At 36.5% G+C, this 24128-nt stretch overlaps 1 protein-coding gene and 1 long non-coding RNA gene across 2 annotated transcripts in view; both read right to left on the bottom strand.

Annotated features, from left to right (window-relative positions):
* The window catches only part of LOC125781293 (uncharacterized), a 76235-nt gene that overhangs the window by 6006 nt on the left and 46101 nt on the right, over positions 1 to 24128 (bottom strand). The gene's annotated exons all lie outside the window — the stretch shown is intronic.
* Positions 67 to 11677, bottom strand: june (JunE proto-oncogene, AP-1 transcription factor subunit). The gene is made up of 2 exons (XM_007240058.4): positions 11445 to 11677; positions 67 to 3685 (listed from the first exon to the last, which is right to left on the bottom strand). The coding sequence occupies exon 2, from the start codon at positions 3523 to 3525 to the stop codon at positions 2473 to 2475; it is 1053 nt and encodes a 350-aa protein (XP_007240120.3). The 5' UTR covers positions 3526 to 3685; positions 11445 to 11677; the 3' UTR covers positions 67 to 2472.

Genomic DNA, 24128 nt, shown 5'->3' with positions numbered 1-24128 from the left:
ATACTGTTTTAAAACAGTTGCAACTTTTATTTATTTTTTTTTGTTTGTTTTTGTTGGAATCCACAAAAAAAAAACATAGCCGCAAAAAACATAAAACAATAAAATAATAAAACAATAAAACAAAATAATTAAAACCATTATACTGTACACAAAGGATAAATATTAGACATCATTTACTGTTTCGATTTATGTGCAATTATGTAGTTCCCAAATAAAACAAACAAAAAAAACAACAAAACGAACAAAGTAAATAACAAAGAAAAGGTATTTCAACCTGTACAGTTCTTTTACACACTTTAAACAACATAAATACCATAGATAAAGTTTTGCATAAATAAATTGCTTCAGAGTCCTTACAAAAAAGAATGAGATCAAACAAAATAAATGACAAAAATGCAAAATACTATTGATCAAAAGCCCTTTTCTGGCCGTCTCTGATTACAGCAGAGTCTTTACACTGACTGAACACCCCATGCATTCGCGTCCCTTTCGCAAAAAAAAAAAAAAAAAGCCTAATAATAATAAAAATAACGTGTCCTAATGAGTGAAAACCACGGCGGCTCTTAAATCGAGAAGCCACAAGGAGCCACGCCACGCGCGCACACACACTCTCACACACACACACGCAAACAGAGCTTCTCAAGGTTAACACAGCAGCGTTAATAGCACACAACGTTAGGGCACATAATAACACAGCATTAACCCACTGTTAAAATGTATGTATGTATCTCCCAAAGCAAACAACAACAACAACAAAAAGATCCATATAAATCACACGAGAGAAAATACAGTGCAAAAGGTCTTTGTTGGAATGCTAGAGAAGCTTTCAGTTGAATTCAGGCTGAAACATATTGGTGGAACGCTAAATGCCGGTACCGCTAAAAAAGTGCCTCACGCTGCACAGTACCGCAAACCTTGCTCATCAAAGTGAAGAATATTAATACTTTTATATATTTATATATACGTATATAAAAAAGCTGGAACTCTCAGTTGTGTAGAAAAGCTGTCGTCGTTGTTTCTCAGTTTTCCCTCCTGTTTTCACAAATTGCACAATATCAAACAAACCAACAGACGAACTACAAACAATATGCTTCAATGTAATTATCGAGACACAGACTTGTGAGCGGACTTCAATGAAATTGTTCCACTTATTCCACTTGTAGAACTACGTTACAATACAGCTGACATATTTATTAATTAATCAATCAATCAACTAATCAATCAATCAATCAATCAATATCTGATATCTGTGGGAGGGGTGGGATGAAAAAGGGTTGTTTTTTGGATTTTTTTTTTTAAATGTGAAGCTTAATTTTTCAATTTTACAACTTTGTACAGAAAAAGCACAAAAAAAAACAGTAAAAAAAAAAAAACTGTAAAGACCCAGAAAAACCCAGGGAAGGTTTCCGTGTGTAACCATGTGATCAGGTCTGACTTTAATAATAGCGTTAATAGTGCATGTTTTTGGGAACAATAATAAAAAATGATGAAAAGAAAAAAAAGGACGTACAGCAAGTGTTGCCCCTGCAGCTGAGTTATTCGCCGCTGATCATCGGGGAGGAAAAAGAAAAGAAAACATAAAAAAAAGAACAGGAGAAAATAATGTATTCCCATCTCCTTGAAGTGGAAAATTGCCTTTTTAGTCGTTATCTGGGTTGATAGTCTTCCTCAGGGGGAGAAAAGCTTGTTTTCGAGGGCAGGAATCCCCGCAGTGAGTCACCGCTTGCTTTCGAACCCCCGGTCCGCGCTCGGCAGTGTGCGGTGCTGTTCCCTTGGTTTGGTAGGGGATTTGGTTATTAGTATTGCTGTGTCCCAGTCCGTAGTTTCCCTATTGACTATTTGACCTGATCAAAGAGTTCAAAGTGCAGTCAAACAACGATAATAACATCTTCCAAACGATGTGAGTCTGTGATTGTTTCTTCTGTAAATAAATCTTTCTCTGTAAAAAGAGCAAAGTCTGTAGTTTCAGAGAGACGGACAGCTTTCAGGGCAGCTCAGCCCGGCCCAGCGCAGTGTGCCGCCTCTTTCACGCTGTCGCTCTCGCACTTGCACTTGCACTCTCGTGCTCTGGTGCTCTCTCCCACTCTCATGTTCTTGCATTCTCGCACTCTCTCTCTCTCTTTATGTATGTTTCTGGAAGCGTAAGCAGGGTTTCCCCAGGGTTTCGCTCCCTTTTCTCCTTTTTATATTGACTTATCTCCACTTGCTTTTAAAACTGCATTGCATTCGTCTCACGTCATCACCTCACCTCCACGTTTTTCTTGCTCGCTGTTTCTTCTCACGCAGCCACTCACGCAACAGCACAACAACAACAAAAAAAAAAAAAACGCGAGACTCGCTCATGAGGAGATCGATCGAGAGTTTTGTTCGAGAGTTCGGCGCAAGAAATAGAGAGATACAAAACAAGAGAGAGAGAGAACGAGCGAGAGAGCGAGAGAAAGCAGGGATGAAGAAATAAAAATCCTCACTGTCTCAGCAGCTGGTGCTCTCCCCACTTTTGGCCATGCCGGCCGAGCTGACGGCTATCTGGCAGCCGTTGGTCACGTGATTCATGACTTTCTGTTTGAGCTGCGCCACCTGCTCCCGTAGGATGCTGGCCGTGGACGCCAGGTCCGAGTTCTGCGTCTTCAGCACCTTCACCTTCTCCTCCAGCCTGGAGATGCGCTCCAGCTTCCTCTTGCGGCACTTGGAGGCGGCGATGCGGTTCCTCAGCTTCTTCCTCTCCGCCTTGATGCGCTCCTGCGTCTCCAGGTCGATGGGTGACAGCGAGGGCGGCGAGCTGTTTGGGTCGCCGCCGGGCGGGTGAGGGACCTCCGGCACGGTCTGGGGAGCGTCCAGGCCGCGAGGGCCGTGGGGGTGGTGACCCTGACCCTGGCTGGAATGGGCGGAGGCGTGGGCCGAGGGGCCGTAGGGGATCTGACCTCCGGGGTAGGAGGAGGCGACGGAGAGCTGGTTGGGGTTGTAGCTGCTGAGGTTGGTGTATATGGGCATGTCACCGCTCTGCATCAGGTTCCTCTGGTAGGGGCCTTGTATGGAGGAGGATGGCGACATAGGCGCCCCGACCAGCTGGTTTTGTTTGTGCAGATCCGCCAAAGCCTTGACGAAACCGTCGGCGAAGCCTTCCTGCTCGTTCGTGGCCTGGTTCCTGTACATGAAAGGGTTGCCGGAGGAGCTGGGAGCAGGGCTTGTCGTGACCAGCCCCTGGTTAGACTGGATGATCAGGTGCTCCAGATCGGGAGACGAGAGCTTGAGCAGGTTCATGTCTGCCGCGGCCATCAGCGAGGCGTTAGGGTTGCCGCCAATGCCCAGACCGTTGGGGTTGAGGTTTCCGTTGCTCCCGGCCGGCCCCTGGAGCAGCTTGAGGCCGGAGGCGCTCCCCACCGCCCCGTGGAAATTCTGCACAGCCATGCTCTTCTTGCTCATCATCTTGTGGGTTTGATATCGCTCGTAGTCTGGAAGTTGCCCAAAGTTAGAAACGCTCGGTGTGTCATCGTGATAGAAGGGTGTTTCCATCTTACCCGTCATTGACACAGCAGTATGAAATCTTCATAATCTGATCAGGCCCTTTCAGAACGGCGAGACTTTTTTCCACACAAACATAGTCCAACAACAGTCCAGCAAAGGAGAAGAGACCCCCTTCTTTTGTTTTCCTGCGCTGGAGACCCTCTAAGTAAAGTCAGCAGTCCTGTGAAAAAAGAAAAGACAGAAAAAAGAATTAATATACAAAAAATACTTGAATATACTAGGGGTGTAAGAAAAAAGTGATATTGTTTTGTGTATTGCAATATTGTTCTTTTTTTTTATCTTTACAATACTGTCTCAATGTTTAAGTGAGTAAGGGTGTCGCCATGTTTCCCTTCTAATGCGGAAGCTGGGGGAAGCGCCTCAGTAAACAAAAGTGCTGGATGTTAATCTACACACATTTCTCTTCTAAAAAAACTGTTTATTTGGGTGAGTAAAGCGCTTCTGTTTATTTACAGTAAGCTAAGATTTCCAATATTTTTTATAAAGGTGAGTTTTCAGTGAAGTTTCTCCAGCACTAAGGCTGGGTGCAGCAGCATTAGCATTAGCTGCTAATATGTAAATGTTGCCCGATAGTGCTAGACTGAGGAACTCTGAGTGTCGGGCGCTATCAGCTAGCGGTTTGTCCTCAGTAGCTTGTTTTAACATAGCAAACATACAGGCTACAGTCCAATATACAAACCTCTGAACGGCGAAAGAGCTAGTGTTTAGCGCTGCAGGTAGCGGCTAATGCTAATGCTGCTGCACCCAGCCTTAGTGCTGGAGAAACTTCACTGAACACTAAATTCACCCTTAAAATGCTGGACTTCAGCAGAGTGTCTTTACTGATCCTTAATACCTGAAAAATGCTGTACATGTAAAAGATTGGTGTCAGAAGTGATTAATTTCTGTATATGATTAAAGCCTGCCTGCTTAAAGTCTGCACCTATTTATCCGGTGATATATTATACAACTGTGATATTATAAAATACAGTAATGTTCACTAGATAATAGTGATCCAATATGTGTTTTTACCAAGAGTGCACTCAAAATTGGGTAAAATAAATAGTAGATATTGGGCATACATACAATATAGTAGCTATAAATGATTAGGTTATACTTTTTTTTTTTGCATTAGAAAAGCATTGTGTTGCGAGTTTTTTGTTTTTAATTTTGTAATACTGTCTCAATATATAAAAATATAGTTATTAGTAAAGATTGGTGTCAGACATTAAAGCCTGCTCACTTAAAGCCTGCACCTTTTTAGTATGTATCCTAAATATATATATATTTTTATTCATTCTTTTCAAATTTTTTGTGTATTTTTGATAATGTCCAGTAGTATCTCAATAGTTAAGTGTAAAGATTGGTGTCAGAAGTGGTTGATTCTGTACTGTGATTAATAACAGTCTACTATAAAGCAGTGTTGTATACTGTATATTTCCTTATTACAGTATTAAGATATATTGATTTGACATTGTATCGCCAGGTTCTTGTCACTACACTAAAATATAATAATATATAATACATACATATTACACATGTGCTGAGAGAAATCAGCGCTCAGCACTCGTCCTCTAACAGCAGCTTAATCACCCCGAGCCTCCAGAGCTGCAGACCAGCCTGAGGAGGCAGACGAGGAGCAGCTAAAACGACCTTCAGTGACCCGTGTGCTGAAGTGTTGTTAGCTAAGAACAGCCTAATAATCAGTCTACTGATAGAATACATATAATATTACAGCTTTTAGTGCTTTTAGAAGAAAACTGAGCTTCTGGCAGAATCCATTCTACTATAAACCAAATAACAGATCCATATACACTGAACTATATTACACCTTAGTGATAATTTTATCACTATGAATGAGAGTTTTTTATTATGAAATATACTGTATAGAGTAATATTAAAAGAATACATGCCTTATTTTATCATGTGATCATATCAAGCCAGTAAATCTGGAGCAAAATAAGTGACTTTCTGTAAAACTGTTGGCCTAGAATGGACCAAATTTGATCAAACTGTTCTTTAATTGATAGGCAGCTATTTATAGATCAACCAATCATTACAGCCTATTTAATCTAAGGTATTTCTTTAATATCTACTAAAATGTAAAATAAAAAATCGTGTAAATGGTGTACGAAATACTGTGTTCCTATTAAAAGTATTTGTTTCCTTAATATACTGTATATATAGTGATCAACATGTGATGATATTAAGATTGCACTCATAAATGGAGTAAAATAAATTATAGTAGCCACAAATTATTCTGTCATTTTTGGACACATCATTTATTTATTTTTATTTTTCTAAGAGTGATAATATAATAATAAATTAATACTACTTTTCTTCCTGTTTTTATCAAAAGAATAATTAACACTGATCTAATTTTCCATTATATATCTACTAGAGGGTGATTAAATTTGACCAGTATCATTCATTTTACTTAAATCCTGGATATATGTAGATATATTATCAATCAATAATACATTGAGGGTAATTCTCATTTTCAATGCAGCCAAGCATTTACAGCTTAAAAGGGCTGAAAAATAAATTAATATTAAAATTAAGGATTTAATTAAATGTATATAATTAAATAATTAAATAAAAAATCAATGGTAAAAGCATTAAAAACAAGCAAACAATATAAGACTTAATTTAAATAATATATATAAAATAATTCAGAATAAAAGGATAAGTGGACAAGCTGAAATGTAAAGCAGTAAAAAAAGACATAAATAATTAACATAATAAAATATCTAAAATTAATTAAATAAAAAGCATTTATGTCTCAATTTACATATATTTTGTCTAGTTTTTGCCAAAGGATTTTTTGCAGTGCACATTAATTGTCTTTCTAATCTTTCTGCATCCATATATTGTATGATGACATATACTGTATTTATCATCCACTCCTAAGCCTGATATACTGCTGAAAGGTTGTTAGGTAGATAAACACAGCTTATAATAAACTAATGAACTCTAATGAACGCTTTTAGAGCATTTATAAGAAAACCATGAGCTTCAGAAGACCACAAGTCTACTGCTGCCTCCTCTATAACCTAATAACAGACTCAGATATATACCATATAACCATATATACTGCAGTTATATATGACTGAACCCAGTGACACATTAATGACAGCTGATTTACTTCAAGGCTGAGAGGCTAAAGCTCGAGCTCAGAGCTGCCTCAGGGGGTTGTACTGTATGTGTAGGCTGTGTAGATACCAATTAGCTAGCGAGATATAACGTTGCATAGATGTTAGATAGCTAATTTATGTTTTTCAATGTCCTTTTAATGTCCAGCTATCAAAAGTATGTTAAATCAACATTAATTTTGCCATCTCTTTTGCATTAAAACAACACTTGTTATAAGTGATTTAATTGTGCAAGTTGATTTAATGTTATGGTTGTATTTGTAATATATGTATTGTTTTTTCTGTATTATTACAGATAGAACCTGTTGCTTTAAAGCGTTAATGTGAGTGTAGGAGATCTCAGCCCAAACGTTAAAAGCCTTTACTTAAACGTTGAATCAATGTCTGATTCTGAGGCAATGTTAAATAAAGGTTGTTTAAAGGTCTTTATCTATCAACATAAAAAATGTACTGCAACCAAAAAAAAAAGTTTTTGTTCTTTGCTGTCAATTAGCTAGCTAGATATAACGTTGTCTAGATGTTAGGTAGCTAATTAATGTTTTTGTATGTCCTTTGAATGTCCAGCTATCAAAATAAAGTTGAATCAACATCAATTTTTCTATCTCTATTGCATTGAAACAACGCTTAACATCGGTAAGTGATTTATTTGTGCACGTTGATTAGACGTTGGTTTAATGTTATGATTATATTAGAGGTAATAATAATAATAATAATAATAGTTATGTTTTTTTTACTCAGTATTATTACAATGAAATTAAACGTTGATTCAATGTCTGATTCAATGTCCATTTCAACACTACCTAATGTCTATGAGGTTGTTCCAATGTTTAATAAGGGATATTTAAAGCTTGTTTATCCTTCATCTACATTATGACTTATTGTAATGCAACAACAACAACAACAAAAACAAACGTTTATTAAATGTTCTTTGCTATCAGATTTCACTTCAAGATTCACTTCAAGATAGTGGCTGCCTGTATATCAATTAGCTAGCTAGACATAACGTTGTATAGATGTTAGCTAGCTAATTAATGTTTTTAAATGTCTTTTTAATGTCCAGCTATCAAAAGTATATTGAATCAACATTCATTTCTCCATTTATAATGCATTGAAACAACGCTGATCATCGATGTTAGAAGTGATTTATTTGTAAACATTGATTAGACGTTGGTTTAATGTTGTGATTTTTTTATGTGATAATAATAATAATAATCATAATAATAGTTGTGTTTTATTACTCAGCATTATTATAATGAAATTAAACATTATCCAATGTCTGATTCAATGTCAATTTCAACACTATCTAATGTCTATGAGGTTGTTCCAATGTTAAATAAAGGTTGTTTAACGCTTGTTCATTGCAATGTTCATTGCTATCAGATTTCACTTCAAGATTCACTTCAAGACAGTAGTGGCTTTTATATCAATTAGCTAGCTTGACATAAAGTTGTATAGATGTTAGGTAGCTAATTACTATTTTTAAATGTCTTTTCAATGTGTAGCTATCAAAAGTATGTTAAAACAACATGAATTTTTCAATTTCTAATGAACTGAAACAATGCTGATCAGTTAGTTAGATCAATAGTTATGTTTTTTTTACTCAATATTATTACAATAAAATTAAACGTTGATTCAATGTCTGATTCAATGTCAATTTCAACACTATCTAATGTCTATGAGGTTGTTCCAATGTTACATAAAGGATATTAAATGCTTGTTCATCCATCATAAACATCCAAAAATAAAAAAAAATAAAAAAAGAAGAAGAAAAAACATTAATTTAATGTTCTTTGCTATTAGGATTCACTTCAAAACAGTGGCTGCCTCAATCAAGGGTTCTACTATATGGGTAGGCTGTCACACATACAGATATAAATTATCTAGCTAGATATAACATTGTATAGATGTTAGGTAGCTAGTTAATGTTTTTGAATGTCCTTTTAATGTCCAGCTATCAAAAGTATGTTGATTCAACGTTCATTTTTCCATTTCTAATGCATTGTTTCTAATATCTCATTTTTATTCTGTTCTTATCGCTTCTTCTTATGTGTTGTTGGAGAGTAGAAAGTAACATGTAAATATTAATAATAATAATAATAATAATAATAATTGTTCTGTTATTACTCAGTATTATTACATTGAAATTAAACGTTGATCCAATGTCAGATTCATTGTCAATTTCACCACTAACCAACGTCTGAGTTAATGTTAAATAAACATTAACTCAACCATCTTAAACATTAAAACATTTACATTTGAAACAACTCTGATCATCGATGTTAGAAGTGATTTATTTGTGCACATTGATTAGACGTTAGTTTAATGCTATGGTTTTATATATTTGTTCTTTCTAATATCTCATTTTTATTCAGTTTTTTCTTATGTGTTGTTAAAGTGTAGAAAGTAACATTACAATAAAATAAAACATTTCCCCACTAACCAATGTCTATAAGGCAATGTTAAACGTTTAATCAACATTCATATTTCCATTTCTAATGCATTGAAATAATGCTGACCATCGATGTTAGAAGTGGTTTAGTTGTGCACATTGATTAGACGTTGGTTTAGTTATGATTTTATAAAATGTGATGATAATAATAATAGTTGTGTTTTATTTACCCAGTATTATTACAATGTAACTAAACATTGATCCAATGTCTGATTCAATGTCAATGTTAAACGTTTAATCAACATTTTTCGATTCCTAATACATTGAAACAATGCTGACCATCGATGTTAGAAGTGGTTTAGTTGTGTGCACATTGATTAGGCGATTAGACAAGGTTTCACTGTATGTGTAGGCTGTCTAGAAGTCACGTCTTACAGACGTTAGTCAGCTGATAGATGTTTTTACGTGCTTTTAGTTGGGTAGGTAAGTTAGTTGGGAGATGAATGATTATTACAGTAAGAGTGGGCTCGGGTTTACAGTCTGTGTAGGTGAGAGGAAAACCCGGGCGAGTTTAGACAGATCACTGCCGCTTGAGAAATCGCTAACCTTCCCATAAACAATCCAATGAGTCAAAACTCCTCAATGTGTGTGTGTATGACTGTATGAGTGTGTATTACTACTATAAAGAGAAATAGAGAGAGAGACCCATTCACTTGTTTTCATCATTGTCAACAACATAACTTAAAACCAAAAATGTGCCTGTGTTATTATTCACAACTGATTATAAGTACTGTTAATTTTGGTAACATGTATTATTTGACAATAAATAATACATACACATATGCATATTTAATAAGTTATTTACTTTTAATCGATTTTTTATACAAATAATTACAGAAATGTAAATTATCCCTTTGTAAATGTGTTCTTAAAAGATTATATTGAACTAATAAAGCTCTCTTCCAAACAAAAAGCTATAAAAAACTAAATAAATAAAAGATATGTGGGTAACTTTTAGTGCTGTCAGTGCTAACGGATGCAATTAATCTGGAAAACTTTCAACTTTGATTTGTACTTAAATTTGTACTTAAATTATTATTTACTTAATATGAGGGCTGAGATACTGGCTCCGCCCCCTAGTCACGTCTGTCTCTGATTGGTGGTATCGCATGTCCATCATTTTCCTCTCATCTGTAATTGGTGGGAGGATTTTACAAACGTTACAGATGTTTTGTGCGAAGCTGACCAATAGACACTCAAAGACCAATCCCCAAAGACACGCCCATTAAATCAGAAACCCGTCAGGCATGTGTAAATAGTTTACAGCTACTGGAGTTTCTATGGGTTTTTTTATTTGTACAATGAAGAAAATACAAAAATAAAGGATCAATTGCAATAATATAGTTGTTACATTTTTGCTTTTGTGTTTACAAAAGACAATTATTTATAGATTTACTATATTAAATTTAGATAGTTTGTTTCTATCTTTCTACTGAATGTACACTACCAGTCAAAAGTTTGGACACCTTTTCTCATTTAATGTTTTTATTTATTTAGTTTATTTTTATAATAGTTATTATAGTTAGTGAGAAGCAGCAGCTCCAGGAACTCCTTCCTTCAAGACGCTATTACAGGTGACTCATATATATATATATATATATATATATATATATATATATATATATATATATATATATATATACATATATATTGTCTTTAGTAGTTTGTTTTTTTTTTGTCAAAAATTGCGTTATCGCTAAATAATTTGCCATAAAGAACTATATGTATATGAATGTGATTTGTAAAATAAGCGTGTGAGTGTGTATTAGTGTGTATGAGTATGACCCTACCTCATTAAGCCACTAAGAAAATCAAAGCTAGAATTTAAGGTATAAAACATATCTTTTTTGTTTATAACATAATTTCTGTATAGCTTTAATATTGTTCAAATATAAAATTTAGAATTTATTTTTTTTATGTAAATCATACATTTTTGATTTATGTGTTACATAAAAAACACATGAGAATAGTGAATAGGATGGGTTTTTTATAATGTTTTGACTGGTACTTAATATATAAAGCTAATATTGTTTTTTGTTTTTTTAATTGTTTGTATTGTTTTTTTCCAGTGTTTTTTTTATATCGGCAAAATTATCGTTATCGCAAAAGTATCGTGGTGTTAGTATAGGGTAATATCGCCCAGCCCTGCGAGTGTACAGTACTGTAGCTAGCTGCGTATAGTGTTGTATATACACTTGATATGGTGTACTGTGTGTTTTGTCAGTAAAAAGGAGTGTGTGTGAGAGTGTGTTGGAGTGTATTAGTGTGTATTAGAGTGTGTGTGATTAGTCAGTGTGTAATAAAACGGCGATATTCAGCCGGTGGTGGTGATACGTTACCCCGCGCATCCTGCTCCAGTCGAGCTTTCCCGCCGTTAAAACCCCTCAAACAGCGCCTGATATCCACAAAACTGCCAAAACACGCTGAAAAAACAAGTACAAGCCTCCGTTTTTAGGGGGAAATCAGCTCAAATCGTCCTTAATTCTCGTTTAAAACGGTGAGAAATGCCAGTTCTGGCGCTGCCCGCTCTCTCCGGCTCCTCCGCCGCCCGCTCGCCGCGCTCTCTCGGCTCAACTGACGGACCCGCCGCTCGACAGTTCCCCAAACTCGCCCGCTTTCCGACAAACCCCGCCCTCTTCTCACTATGATTGGCTGACATATGCAGAATTAAATCGGATTGGTTAGGCACACTCGCGGTTTGTCAGTATAGCTTAGCTATCATCCAATCCTAGCACATGAGGAGGGACCTCAAGAACCAATCATATTAAGGCAGAGGCAGGACTTAACGGAATACAGGTGGGATACAAAATCGCAGTCACACGCTGCGGTGACTCCGCCCCTTCAGTCAAACCGGCGTCTCTGATTGGTCGCTCGGAGGAGGCGCGCTGTGGTTGACTGTATAAACTGAAGCTCTGAGTTTAAATGAGTTTAAAACGCTTTCTGAACGAGTTTAACTCGTTTACATTTGAACTGGCATTAGTTTGAGTTGATATGAATGTGAAAGATAACTTTATTTAATTTACAGATTGGGGAAATCACAGATTAAACACCAAATAAACACATTTTATCTCGGCTTTCTATACGTAATACTTGTTTGTTCAAAATTTCAACTTTTTGCAGAAAAAATAAACAAATAAAAATGTATAAAAATGTATAAAAATGTAAGGGGTTAGTTAGTATGAATTCACACTACGTAAAAAAAAAAAATGTTTTACCTTAGTCTAGCTTAGTTTAGCTTAGCAGTCACTTAAACACCAAATTAAACCCATTTTATTATGTATGTCACACAAAATCCTTGTTTATACCAAATCTAAACTTTGCAGAACAAAAGAAAAAAACTAAGTAAATAAATAAAATATAAGGGAGTAGTGGTATTAGATTAGTTCTCTCTCTTTCACTCTCTGCTTAGAAAAAAAATAATAGTTATTAAAGTAATTAAAAGTTATTAATAGTTGTAAAAAAAGTATTGTATTTTAGTGTGAATTATTTTTTATTTCCACATAAAAACCTCACAGAATAAACTCTAAATGAACCCTTTTTATAAACATTATTTCTTTTAAATGTCAATCCATTTATATATAAAAAAAAAACAGATTCAAATTTTGCGAAAAGTGAAAAAAGGAAAAACATTAGTGGTTAAAAATGTTTATTAAGTATTTCTTGAAAATGCGTGATTGTGGTGACTAACGGAGTGGGAATTTTGGTACATTTTGGCTAATTTAAGTGAAAAATGCAGTAAGGAGTTTTTCAAAGTTTACAGCAGCTGATCATACCTCCACAGACAAAATTATTTATTGTTAAAACTAAAATTAAATTTTTAGGGCATACCTAAAACCATGGTTTTAGGTATCAGTTACTACTGAAACTGAAAAAACAGTAAAAAGTTTTCATATTTTTGTTTTACAGTCTTAGTACTTAAAGTTTTAATTATTCAAAAACCATTCTTCAGAATGTTCCCTTCTTACTCTCATTTTTCTCAGTGTTTCCTGTTTCCTGCTGTTTCCTCTATTGCTAGTAGTTGTTCTTGTTTACTGACCTTTTTGAGTGCTTAGAATTACAGTAGCAGTCAAAAGTTTGGACAAACCCTTCTCATTTTAGTATTCATTTATAATATTAATATACAATGTAGGATATATAGAAAAACTTGAATGAGGACGTGTGTCCAAACTTAAGTTTTTCTTCAAAGTTTGGATGACTTTAGTATTAAAATACAATGCAGAACATAGAACTTAGATAGATAGATCTCTGGGAAGGTTCCCTCAGGGAAATTAAGTTTCCAGCAGCATCATTACTATAAAACAAGGAATACACACAAAGAAACAGAGTGAAATAATAACAAATTAAAAATCCAATATACGAAAAAAAAAAAGAATACTTAAATATTGAAAAACCATTGAATTTAAGGTGTGTCCAAACTTGTAACTAGTACTGCATAGTATATAGTCTATAATTACTAGTATTGGTGTGTGGAACGCAATTGGGACAAAGCCCAAAAACTCTATCTAAGAATGTTCTACATTGTAAATTAATACTAAAGTGATCCAAACTATGAAGAAAAACAAAAGTTTTGGCACACCTTCTCATTTTTTGTAGCATCATTACTATAAAACAAGGAATACACACAAGAGCCAAAGGGAAATAATAACAAATTAAAAATCCAATATACAAAAACACTTTAAAGAATACTTAAATATTGCAAAACCATTGAATTTTGGGACAATTGGGACACAGCCCAAAAACTATCTAAGAATGTTCTACATTGTAAATTAATACTAAAGTGATCCAAACTATTAAGAAAAACAAAAGTTTAGACACACCCTTCTAGCATCATTACTATAAAACAAGGAACAGAGTTAACTAATATAAATAAAAAAATCCAATATACAAAAACTGGTCATATAAAGTCTATCATTTCTATTATTAGTATTTGTAACGCAATTGGGACGCAGCCCAAAACAACTGAAAACTAGTAACCGCTCATACAGAGACAGATTACTAGAAGCACATTGGCTTTGATTGTGATAAACAACGTAAACTCCGTCACCTGTGATAGACTGTGTCACATCTCCGCTACTCCACCTGCCTTTCATCTCCGCCAAACAAAGGTAGATGAGTGGAATAGGAATCAGCACTGTTTCATATCAGAACTCTGACACATCAAACCAAAACCCTCGTAAGATTCGCCTGTGTTCCAAATCAGTCCAATCTACTCACTTTTCACCTTTATCAACACTTAATTCTGCTAATACTTCACAAACGAGTTTATGAGTCAACAGAACAGGAATCACTATAGTAGAACATCGGGTTCCGGGAAAAAACGAATGTGCTGTCGTCTATTTCTTATTACTGGACTTCATTACCACAACTGTGCCTTTGTTTGACCTCTCTTTTCTGCTGTCGAGTGATTCATCCATACAGCTTTATTATGTCTTTATCAGGACAAAACCTCAAATCTGCAAAAAATAACAGATTTGCGTGAATAAATGCACGTACAGAACCAGTCAACATTTTGTACACGCCTTTTCATTCAATGTTTTTAGTTTATTTTTCCCCACATAGTAGATGAATACTGAGGTCATCCAGACTATGAAGAAACACGTAATGAATCATGTAGTAACTTAAAAGTGTTAAACAAACCAAAATAAACCAAAATGAAGAATTAAGGTGCTCTTATCTGGGTGCTGTTAACTTATGGTTTCTGTGGCTGGTAACTCTGATGAACTTATCCTATACAACAGAGGAAACTCTTGCTCTTCCTTTCCTGGGGCGGTCCTGATGAGTGCCAGTTTCATCATAACATTTTTGCTGGTCTTTGCGGTGACTACATCTTTTGAATTGTTTCAGATTTACTGATCTTCATTTCTTAAAGTATTTTTCCTTTACTTAGTTGAGTAGTTCTTGCTTCTCATAATCTGGATTAGAACATTACTCAAATATTCACTATTCACTGTATACCTGTAACTCTACCTCTTCACTACTTTACAACTGATGCTCTCAAACACTTTATTAAGAGACAAGAAATTCAAATATTTCCAGGTGACTCTACCTCATACAACTGACTGAGAAAATCCAGCAGAGATGTGTAAATCTAAAGTCCCAAAAAAAACCCAAGAGGAGCTACTTTGAAGACTCTAAAATATTATAAAACATATTCTGGTTTGTTTAATTCTTTTTTGTTTAGGAAATAATTCCATATGTTTTTCTTCAGAGTTTGGATGATGTCAGTATTCATTATTTAGTATTAAAATGATGAAAAAACACAGACAAATTAAGAGACCAGTTTCTGAATCAGTTTCTCTGATTTTGCTATGTATAGGTTTATGTTTGAGTAAAATGAACATTGTTGATTTATTCTATAAACTACAGACAACATTTCTCCCAAATTCCAAATAAAAATATTGTCATTTAGAGCATTTATTTGCAGAAAATAAGAAATGTCTGAAATAACAAAAAAGATGCAGAGCTTTCAGACCTCAAATAATGCAAAGAAAACAAGTTCATATTCATAAAGTTTTAAGAGTTCAGAAATCAATATTTGGTGGAATAACTCTGGATTTTAATCAGAGTTTTCATGCATCTTGGCATGTTCTCCTCCACCAGTCTTACACACTGCTTTTGGATAACTTTATGCCTTTACTCCTGGTGCAAAAATTAAATCATTTTTAAGTGGTCTCTTATTTTTTTCCAGAGCTGTATATAAGAAGACATTTTTTGTATCCAATTTATTCTGAACTGTATGTTAAATTCAGAGCTTAAACCCTTAAACCCTGTGCCTAAACAAAAGCTAGCAGTATCTTTATACACCCTAAAACTGAGCCCTGTGGGACGCCACATATTGTGCTAAACTAAACAGTTTCTCAATTATTCATAATGGCTTCTGCATCAGCACTACATGCTGATTAACGAACATCCTCTAATCTTGAGTTCTTTAGTTCTTTGAGTTGACTGTAAATCAGAGAACCTGAAACTGCTAACCCATCACTTGCAAACCTTGACCCTATAAGAGTGGAAAGTATCTCTAGTGAGATTAAACAGGCTGCAGCTGGTAAGAGCTGGGTTTGTGGTTGGAGAGTCTGTGTTAGAGGTCCTGTCTGTAATCTGCTCGAGGAAGAGCAGGTAGAGTAGAAGAAAAAGTCAGAAGATTGGAAAATACACGCCGGATGAAAACGCAGACACTCACTCTAATCAGAATTACTCCAGGGACTGCAGAGATGTTCACAAGTCACATTATCTGAGTTCACGTTGAGGTTCAATTTGCACAAGGGGCTAATCAAGTCTTGAATCAAATCTTGAATGTCTGAAGTGTGAGTTTAAGTTCAGTCTCAGGTTTCTGAGGTTTGAGTCTGAGTTAAGTCTCAAGTCTCTAAAGTGTTAGTCTAAGTTGAGTCTAAAGTGTCTGAGGTTCGAGTCTGAGTTTTCTCAGATGCATGTCTGAGTTGAGTCTCAAGTGTCTGTGATATGAGTTGAGTGTCGATTTTTTTTCTGAGGTACAAGTTTGAGTTGAGTCTTAAGTGTCTAAAGTCTGAGTCTAAGTTTTTTCAGATGCATGTTTGAGTTGAGTCTCAAGTTTCTTAAGTGTGAGTCTGAGTTGAGTCTCAAGTGTCTGAAGTACGAATCTGAGTTGAGTCTCAAGTGTCTGAAGTGCGAGTCTGAGTTGAGTCTCAAGTGTCTGAAGTGCGAGTCTGAGTTGATTCTCAAGTGTCTGAAGTGTGAGTCTGAGTTGAGTCTCAAATTTCTGAAGTGTGAATCTGAGTTGATTCTCAAGTGTCTGAGGTGCGAGTCTGAGTTGAGTCTCAAGTGTCTGAAGTACGAGTCTGAGTTGAGTCTCAAGTGTCTGAAGTGTGAATCTGAGTTGATTCTCAAGTGTCTGAGGTGCGAGTCTGAGTTTCCTCAGATGCGTGTCTGAGTTGAGTCTCAAGTGTCTGTGATATGAGTCTTAATTGAGTCTCAATTTTCTAAGGTAAAAGTTTAAGTTAAGTCTCAAGTGTCTGAGGTCTGAGTCTGAGTTTTTTCAGATGCGTGTTTGAGTTGTGTCTCAAGTGTCTGGAGTGTGAGTCTGAGTATAGTCTCAAGTTTCTCAGGTACAAGTCTGAGTTGAGTCTTAAATGTCAGGTCTGAGTCTGTGTTTTCTCAGATGCGTGTCTAAATTTTTGACATGTGAGTCTGAGTTCAGAGTTTCTAGTTAGAGCTTTGAGTCTTTTGAGTGCAAGTCCAAGACAAGTCTTGAATCTCTGAGATGCAAGTCTGAGTCTCAAGTTTCTTAGGTGTGAGTCTGAGGTGAGCCTAAAGTTTCTGGCATGAGTTGAGTCTCAAGTGTTTGAAGTGCAAGTCTGAGTTGATTCTTGAATTTCCGAAGTAGGTGAAGTAGATAGAATAGTTGAAAGTTACAAAAAAGTTTCAAATCTCTGGGATGCAAGTCTGAGTTGAGTCTTGAATTTCTGAAGTAAAATAATTATTTAAATCTTGAGTTCCTGTGGTGAGAGTCCAAGTTAAATCTTAAATATGTGGAATGCAAGTCTGAGTTGAGTCAGTCTTTGAGTTAAGTGTGGAGTTTCTGAGATGTGAGTCTTTACTCAGACTGAATTGAGTTAGATTGCTCAGTATTGAATGAATACTCCAGCATATGTTTTAATCTAATCTAAAGCATACTAGCACACTATAAATTTACAACTCTTATAGGGCCAAGGTTAACAGGTGATGGGTTAGCTGTTGTTGGGTTCTCGGTTTTCCAGCCAGGACCTCAAGGTTAGGCAGGGCCTGTTCCGTGCTGGAAGGCTTGAGGACAGTGTCAATGCCCTAAGCCTAAACACTTGGCCTCGGCCTGGCTGGCCAACCGGTTCACCAATGGCCCCACAGGACAGCTCGCTCTCACCCGTCTGCATTAGTTAACCGCTCCAAAGGTGATTTGCTGCAGGTTATTATTCAGCACCCCATCTCTACTCCATTCAAACACACACATATACACACATACACACACTCTAATACACATACACACACTAAGCACACTAAAACTACACAGCTACAGTATATTATTAATGATGATTGCTAGCTTCCCTCCTTCACACTTCTTCCTTCAAGGTCAGGTGCCTGGCCTGAGGAGGCTAGTGCTTTTACACCATTAGCCTAGCGTGCTGCTGCCTTGGCTTTCGATGAGAGCTTTCTGCACACATGGAGGAGAGAAGTAGGTAAGGGAAAAAGAGCTGATGTGATGCATTCAGACAGAGCTGCAGAGGACAGGGGAATAAACCCAAAATGTGCCCTTCAGTGACCTTTTGGCCGAAAAGGTGAAAAAGGAAAATGCTACTCTTTCTCTTATGGTAGAGAGTCCTCTCAGAGAGTTCAGCTTGTGTCATGGTTCATACTGCATCTGCTCAACATTAAAAGTAGATAGCAGTGGCGTGCAGTTAACATAGTGGGTAACCCTTCTGCAAAACCCAACACATCCACTGACCTACATGTTGAGAATATTACAATAACTATTTATTCTCTGTCTTGACTTAGTTACATTAACTTAATACACATTAACAGCCCACAAAACACAGCTATAAATAACAAAACTACCATTTACAACATACCACAACAATCAGTGCTTAATTTTCCTACAAGTGCAGCCTTTTAACAAAGATCAGTCATTTGTATGCTTACAGTACGCCAGGTCAGCCGAAACATTAAGTACACACAAAAACTCACCAGTCAGGCGGCCTTTTAGTATAGTTAATTAGTTTAGTTTCACATTGAAGAACAGCCTTTAAAAAGGCTTTTTAATATGATAAGACACAATATCTGTCTCATTTACAGATATTACAGCAATTCCATTATAGTTAGCCCCTTCATCAGAATGCTGAGAAAGGGTTAGACAGCCATGGCCCCGACCCCGTAGTGAAAATCATGAATCTGATTGGTCAGATTGTCCTATGACTTTGCTAATAGACTTATTACTACACACTTTAAAAAATCAATAGAAGGGGCACGCAAACACACGGGGGGAAGAAGCCATTTTAAAAAGCAGTTTTGATTGGTTAAAACCGCTGTCAGTCAGAAATACATCCTTTAGCAACTGAAAAACGCAGACTAATGCTTTGAATTAGTTGCTGTTTTTTTTAATTTAGTTAATTAAATTAAATTATATATTATGTAATGATTTACATGCACCTATTGTCACCCCTTATCTAAATGGCTAGAGGGGCCATACTGCACACCACTGAGATACAAATACTGACAGTGCTGGTAACGGTTTATAATACAGCCCACGTTTTAGAGGGTAAATTCTTATGGTTTACTTATGGTGTAATTACATTCAAAATACTTACTGGGTCCTACAGGTATTTTAACTGCACGCATAAATAAAGTACAAACAGGAACAAAAGTGTAAAAACTAGGTAACATTCTGAAACTTACCTTGTACTTTCCCAACACTTGTGGGTGGGTGTAACTGTTCTCTATGAATCAGTATAAGGAAAAAAAAATACTTATGGGGTCCTACTCGTACTTAAATGTAGGTACAAATAAAGCACAGGAGAACCTGCAATTTCCCTAAACTTGTGGTGCAATTTTAATATAAAATATGAAATAATCATTTTGTCCTTTGTTCATGGCAGTTATAAAGGCCTCTTTCCAGTCGCACTCCAGGGAATCATTATTATTCTAATAATTTTATGAGTATGAAAAAGAAGATGAGAATTTGATTTATTTAGGGTGGAGCAGGAAGAAAATGTATAGTTGTTAATTTCAAGACTAAAATACAATGATATTCATATATCTTCAATAACACAATCAGGAATGCTTAGATTCGAAAGAAAATTGTTTATTCATTAATACACAGAAACCACAATGTTTTATATTAATGGTAAATAAAACCAAACCTCACCTGATTTCTACTGTTACTTACTCTCTAATTACACAGTACTTACTCAGTAATTACTCAGAAACAACATGGAGGGGGCTGTATTATGTAGTGTACAGTGTTTTACCATTCTTACTCTGTAAGTACGCAGTACTTACCTTCTAAAATGTGGCTGTAGTATAAAGCATTACCACAGTGCCTACTGTTCTTCCAGTTTATATGTTCTTATATTTTATCCATATTCCTGAAAGTGTTTTAAAAGCTTATGAATCCAGAACGAAGCAACACCTTAAGAAGTCTTGGGGGCAGTGAACCAATATGTAGAAACATGGATGCTGTTGTTCTGTTTCCCTTTTGTTCCATAGAAATGGAGGCAAGCAGAGTCTTACTTATTAGGTCTACTTATTTGCAAGCATCTAATACTGCAGACTGCATTCACTGAATTTAATGAGGCCAGCAAATCTAACTATGCTAATGTTAGCTGGCTGGCTAACAGCTTATTAGAACACATTGGTCATTTTATTCTAACATCCAACTTAGACCTAAAAAACAGCAAAAAAAAAAAATCTGATCATTTGATTCATAGGGCCCTATTGAACACCCTGCTCAAGTAGCGTTGCAATGTTCTTTGCTGTCTTACACCCCACCAACAGTCTTTTTAAACACCTTAAGCCCATCGTAGTTTAGGAATAAATCTACACTGATGGGTGTGGTGGTCTGGAAGTGAAGTGTGTTCAGGTACATTTCTGCCATGTTTCTATTTTGGCGGCAAAAAACACAGGTGCTCCACTGACTGATTAAAACCCTGACAACAGCCAATCCTCGGCTTTTAAATCATACACAAACGGAGAGCACAAACCCGACTTATAACTTAACAATAAACAGAATAAAGAATAAAATAACATTTTGCTGTTCTCTTAAATGAGCTGCTGGTGTATCTTCACAGTGTGAACGAGCAGATCAGTTTCCTCTGGTGAGACGCACAAAAGATTTGCACTGTTAAGATACAAACACACCAAAGTCAGAGCTCACCTGCTTTTTAAAGGGAATGACAACTGGTACACTGATTTATTACACTGGTTTATTTCAAATTACGTCCAAAATTAACCACACCCATGATTAATTAAGAGAATTAGTACATGCCTTTTGCAATGTTTTGAGCCGTGCAAGGCGTATTTTTGGGACCGCATGATACCAAAGACTGACACTGACACACCCTAAATTAAGATGCACGGTCAGCAATTGACTGGTGCTCTATTATAGATTGCTAAAATAGGGGCCATCGACTCCACAAGTTTTTTTTTTTTAAATGTCCTTTTGTATCAGGTTATAACTTAAATGACCCACTTTTAGATTCTAATCAGTACAGCTTTGCTTCTCTTTCATACTTAAAACTCCGCTAGGTAGGATTGAGATTTTGTGCTTGTGGGCTCTGCCTACAGTTGTAGAGTGTAATAAATGTTTCAGGCGGATTATTTTCTCTTTCTCGTTTTCTGGCTTTCACAGACATATTCGGTCTCTTTCCAGCTTTTGCCAGAGTGTCTGTATGTTAGTTTGTAAAGAATAACCCAAGAGTCTTTGTACAACTTTTAGAACTAAAGGTCGGAAAGCAGGTCGCAGTTCTCGTGAGCGTTGGTCGCGGCCGCCCCGGAAAACTTACAGAGTCTGGTTTGAGCTCAGAGGAGCTGAGCTATTACACCTCAATGCAGCACTGCAGTGAGTTTCAAGCTGTAATTTTACTTATTTAAAAAGATCAAAAATCAAGGAAATCCTACCTATTGCTGCTTAAAAGAGAGGAAAATCGAATGAATTGCACTTTTTTTTACCCCCCCAAAAAAAACTTGTTGGAAAGAAGTGATAACGTGCCCTGTTTGGGAAGCACGTTGTGGCACTTAGTTAGCGTAAAATTAAATCCATTTATACCAGATGAAAGAGGCAAAATGGGGCAAAATGATAAACCGAAACTTCTGGATAAAACAAATTAGAAATGCAAATGTATCATTTCAAAGGCGTGCGCTGCTCATTTTCCATTACAGAATGTTACATCGCTGTGAAGCAGACGATGGGGTAATCTTTCAGCCTGTTAGCGTCTGATGGGGAACGAGTTTGGTGAAGGATTGAGGACGTGTCGTGCGCATTACCGGTTATGAGTTTATAATGTCAGATAGCCGTCTCCTTTCTTCTCTTTCTTTTCTTACTCTGTCCATTTAGCTTGGACAGACTGCTGCTCCACCGGAGTGCCTTAATGACGGCCTCCCTACAGAAACCCTCGCCTCCTTCACAAAAAGCATTTTGGTGTTTTTAAGACTGCAGCAAGACCCACTATTAATTAGCAGGAGCAGGAGCAGTAGTTAGATTATATGGGACGATTTACAGTAGTACCAGCCAGCTCCAAATGGGCAGCACTGAACTGAATGCTATTGTGCTACAGAGTCCATTAGCTTCTTAAACTCCATTCACTTTATTCACTTAGAGGACACATTTTCAGTTCTGATGGAGTTCTCTTGTGAAGAAAGTGGCAGGCTTATGTCCCACTGAAATCTACATAGACTTTTTTTTTTTTTGCCCAGCACTCTGTACAACGGCCATATTAGGGCATAATTTGCCCTGATTAAATCGATTTTTACATCGTTAAAGCTCAAAGTAGCTCCACATCTCCTTGGTAGACTCAGGAGAGCTCCGACATTTAAATCGAGGCATTAATAACTTAAAAAGTGCAGAAGAAGCTTTTTAAAAACCTCTGTTTACATCCTATAACGCGAACTTTGGCTCCGGGAGCCGCCATGGATGCAGGATATGCAGAGTCTACACACTAAGAAAAGTAAGTACAGATTTGTACTTAAAAGAGTACAAAGCTTGTCGCTGGGGCTGTACCTTATATTGAGGTACAAAAAAGTACCTTTCAGTGAAAGTCCTTTTTTGTACCCATGTTTTTAATGCCAGTATAGATTATAAATATTATAAATATTATCATCAACGAAATATGTGTCAAGAACTTCATGATGCAAAATTGTCTGGCTTTTAAATAAAAAATGTGCAATTAAAATATATATAGTTTATTAGTACAGTGATACAGAATACTGAATGTACCCTTTGGCTGGTGAAATGGTACAAATCTGTACTTATTGCTGTTAGAAATTACTTTGTACTTCAGAGAGAACAAATCTGACCCTGTAAAGACCAATATTGTACCTTTGAGGGTACAATTATGAAGAGTGTACCTTTGAGTACAAAAAAGTACTCGTATCGTACCTCTGTTTTAGAGTGTATGTATATATGTATATATATATATATATATATATATATATATATATATATGTCTGTTATTATCAGTACAGTGATGGCGGCTCCTGGAGCTGAAACTAGCGTTATAGCATGTAAACAGGAGAGCGAAAGTGTGCAATTCAACAAACGTAAGTACAGGGCTCTCAGGTTTTGAAGTTTGGTGGGAGTGAGATTGGGGTGGGGGTGGGGTGGGGGTTTGGGTTGTGCGCAGTTCTTCTTCAGTTGTACCATGGGGGGGTGGGGGGGGTTGGATGCGCGCTGTTCTTCTCTGGCGCAAACTCCACCCTCTTTGACTAGGTCTGCCTAACAACAGAGCGATCTATATTCTGATTGGCTCAACGAGAGTACATTATAATATGCAGCCGATAGATTGGCAAGCGTGAGAAATACCATGTGTGGCGTGCGAGTGTGTGAACCCGCTGAGGTGCGTGTGTCACACGCTCAAAGCGTGAGACTTGAGAGCACTGCGCAAGTACTTTTTCAAAATTCCATTTTACACCGGAGTTCTCCTTTCAAGATGATTTTTTAATTAACATTTAAATGCCTATTATTAAAAGCTTTGTCTTAGGAAGAATTAAAATCCGGATTAATAACCAAATTCTCTTGCAAATAATTCGATTAATTAAATTAGCTGTTTATTAATTGAAAACTAAATAAACACAATGAAATGCAGGATATGGGCCCTTTAATGCAGCGTATTTTCAGCTCTGGTTTGAACATGTTACACGCGAGCCCTTTTTAATTCCATGCTGTGGCTACTGCACCTCCTCGGGCTAATGCTGAGCCCAGAGGCTAGCGGGAGCTGTCAGCCAGAGAGAGCAGCCACTGTAATCAGTCACACACACACACACACACACACACACTCAAATACACCCACTGGCGGCTGACCAGCCAC

The sequence above is a fragment of the Astyanax mexicanus genome, chromosome 1 (assembly GCF_023375975.1).
Source record: "Astyanax mexicanus isolate ESR-SI-001 chromosome 1, AstMex3_surface, whole genome shotgun sequence".
Taxonomy (NCBI): Eukaryota; Metazoa; Chordata; class Actinopteri; order Characiformes; family Acestrorhamphidae; genus Astyanax; species Astyanax mexicanus.
This window is presented reverse-complemented; position numbering and strand designations above follow the sequence as displayed.

Bases quoted from the DNA above. Each gene is read 5' to 3' on its own strand.
- june (XM_007240058.4), bottom strand. From the start codon at position 3,525: ATGACGGGTAAGATGGAAACACCCTTCTATCACGATGACACACCGAGC.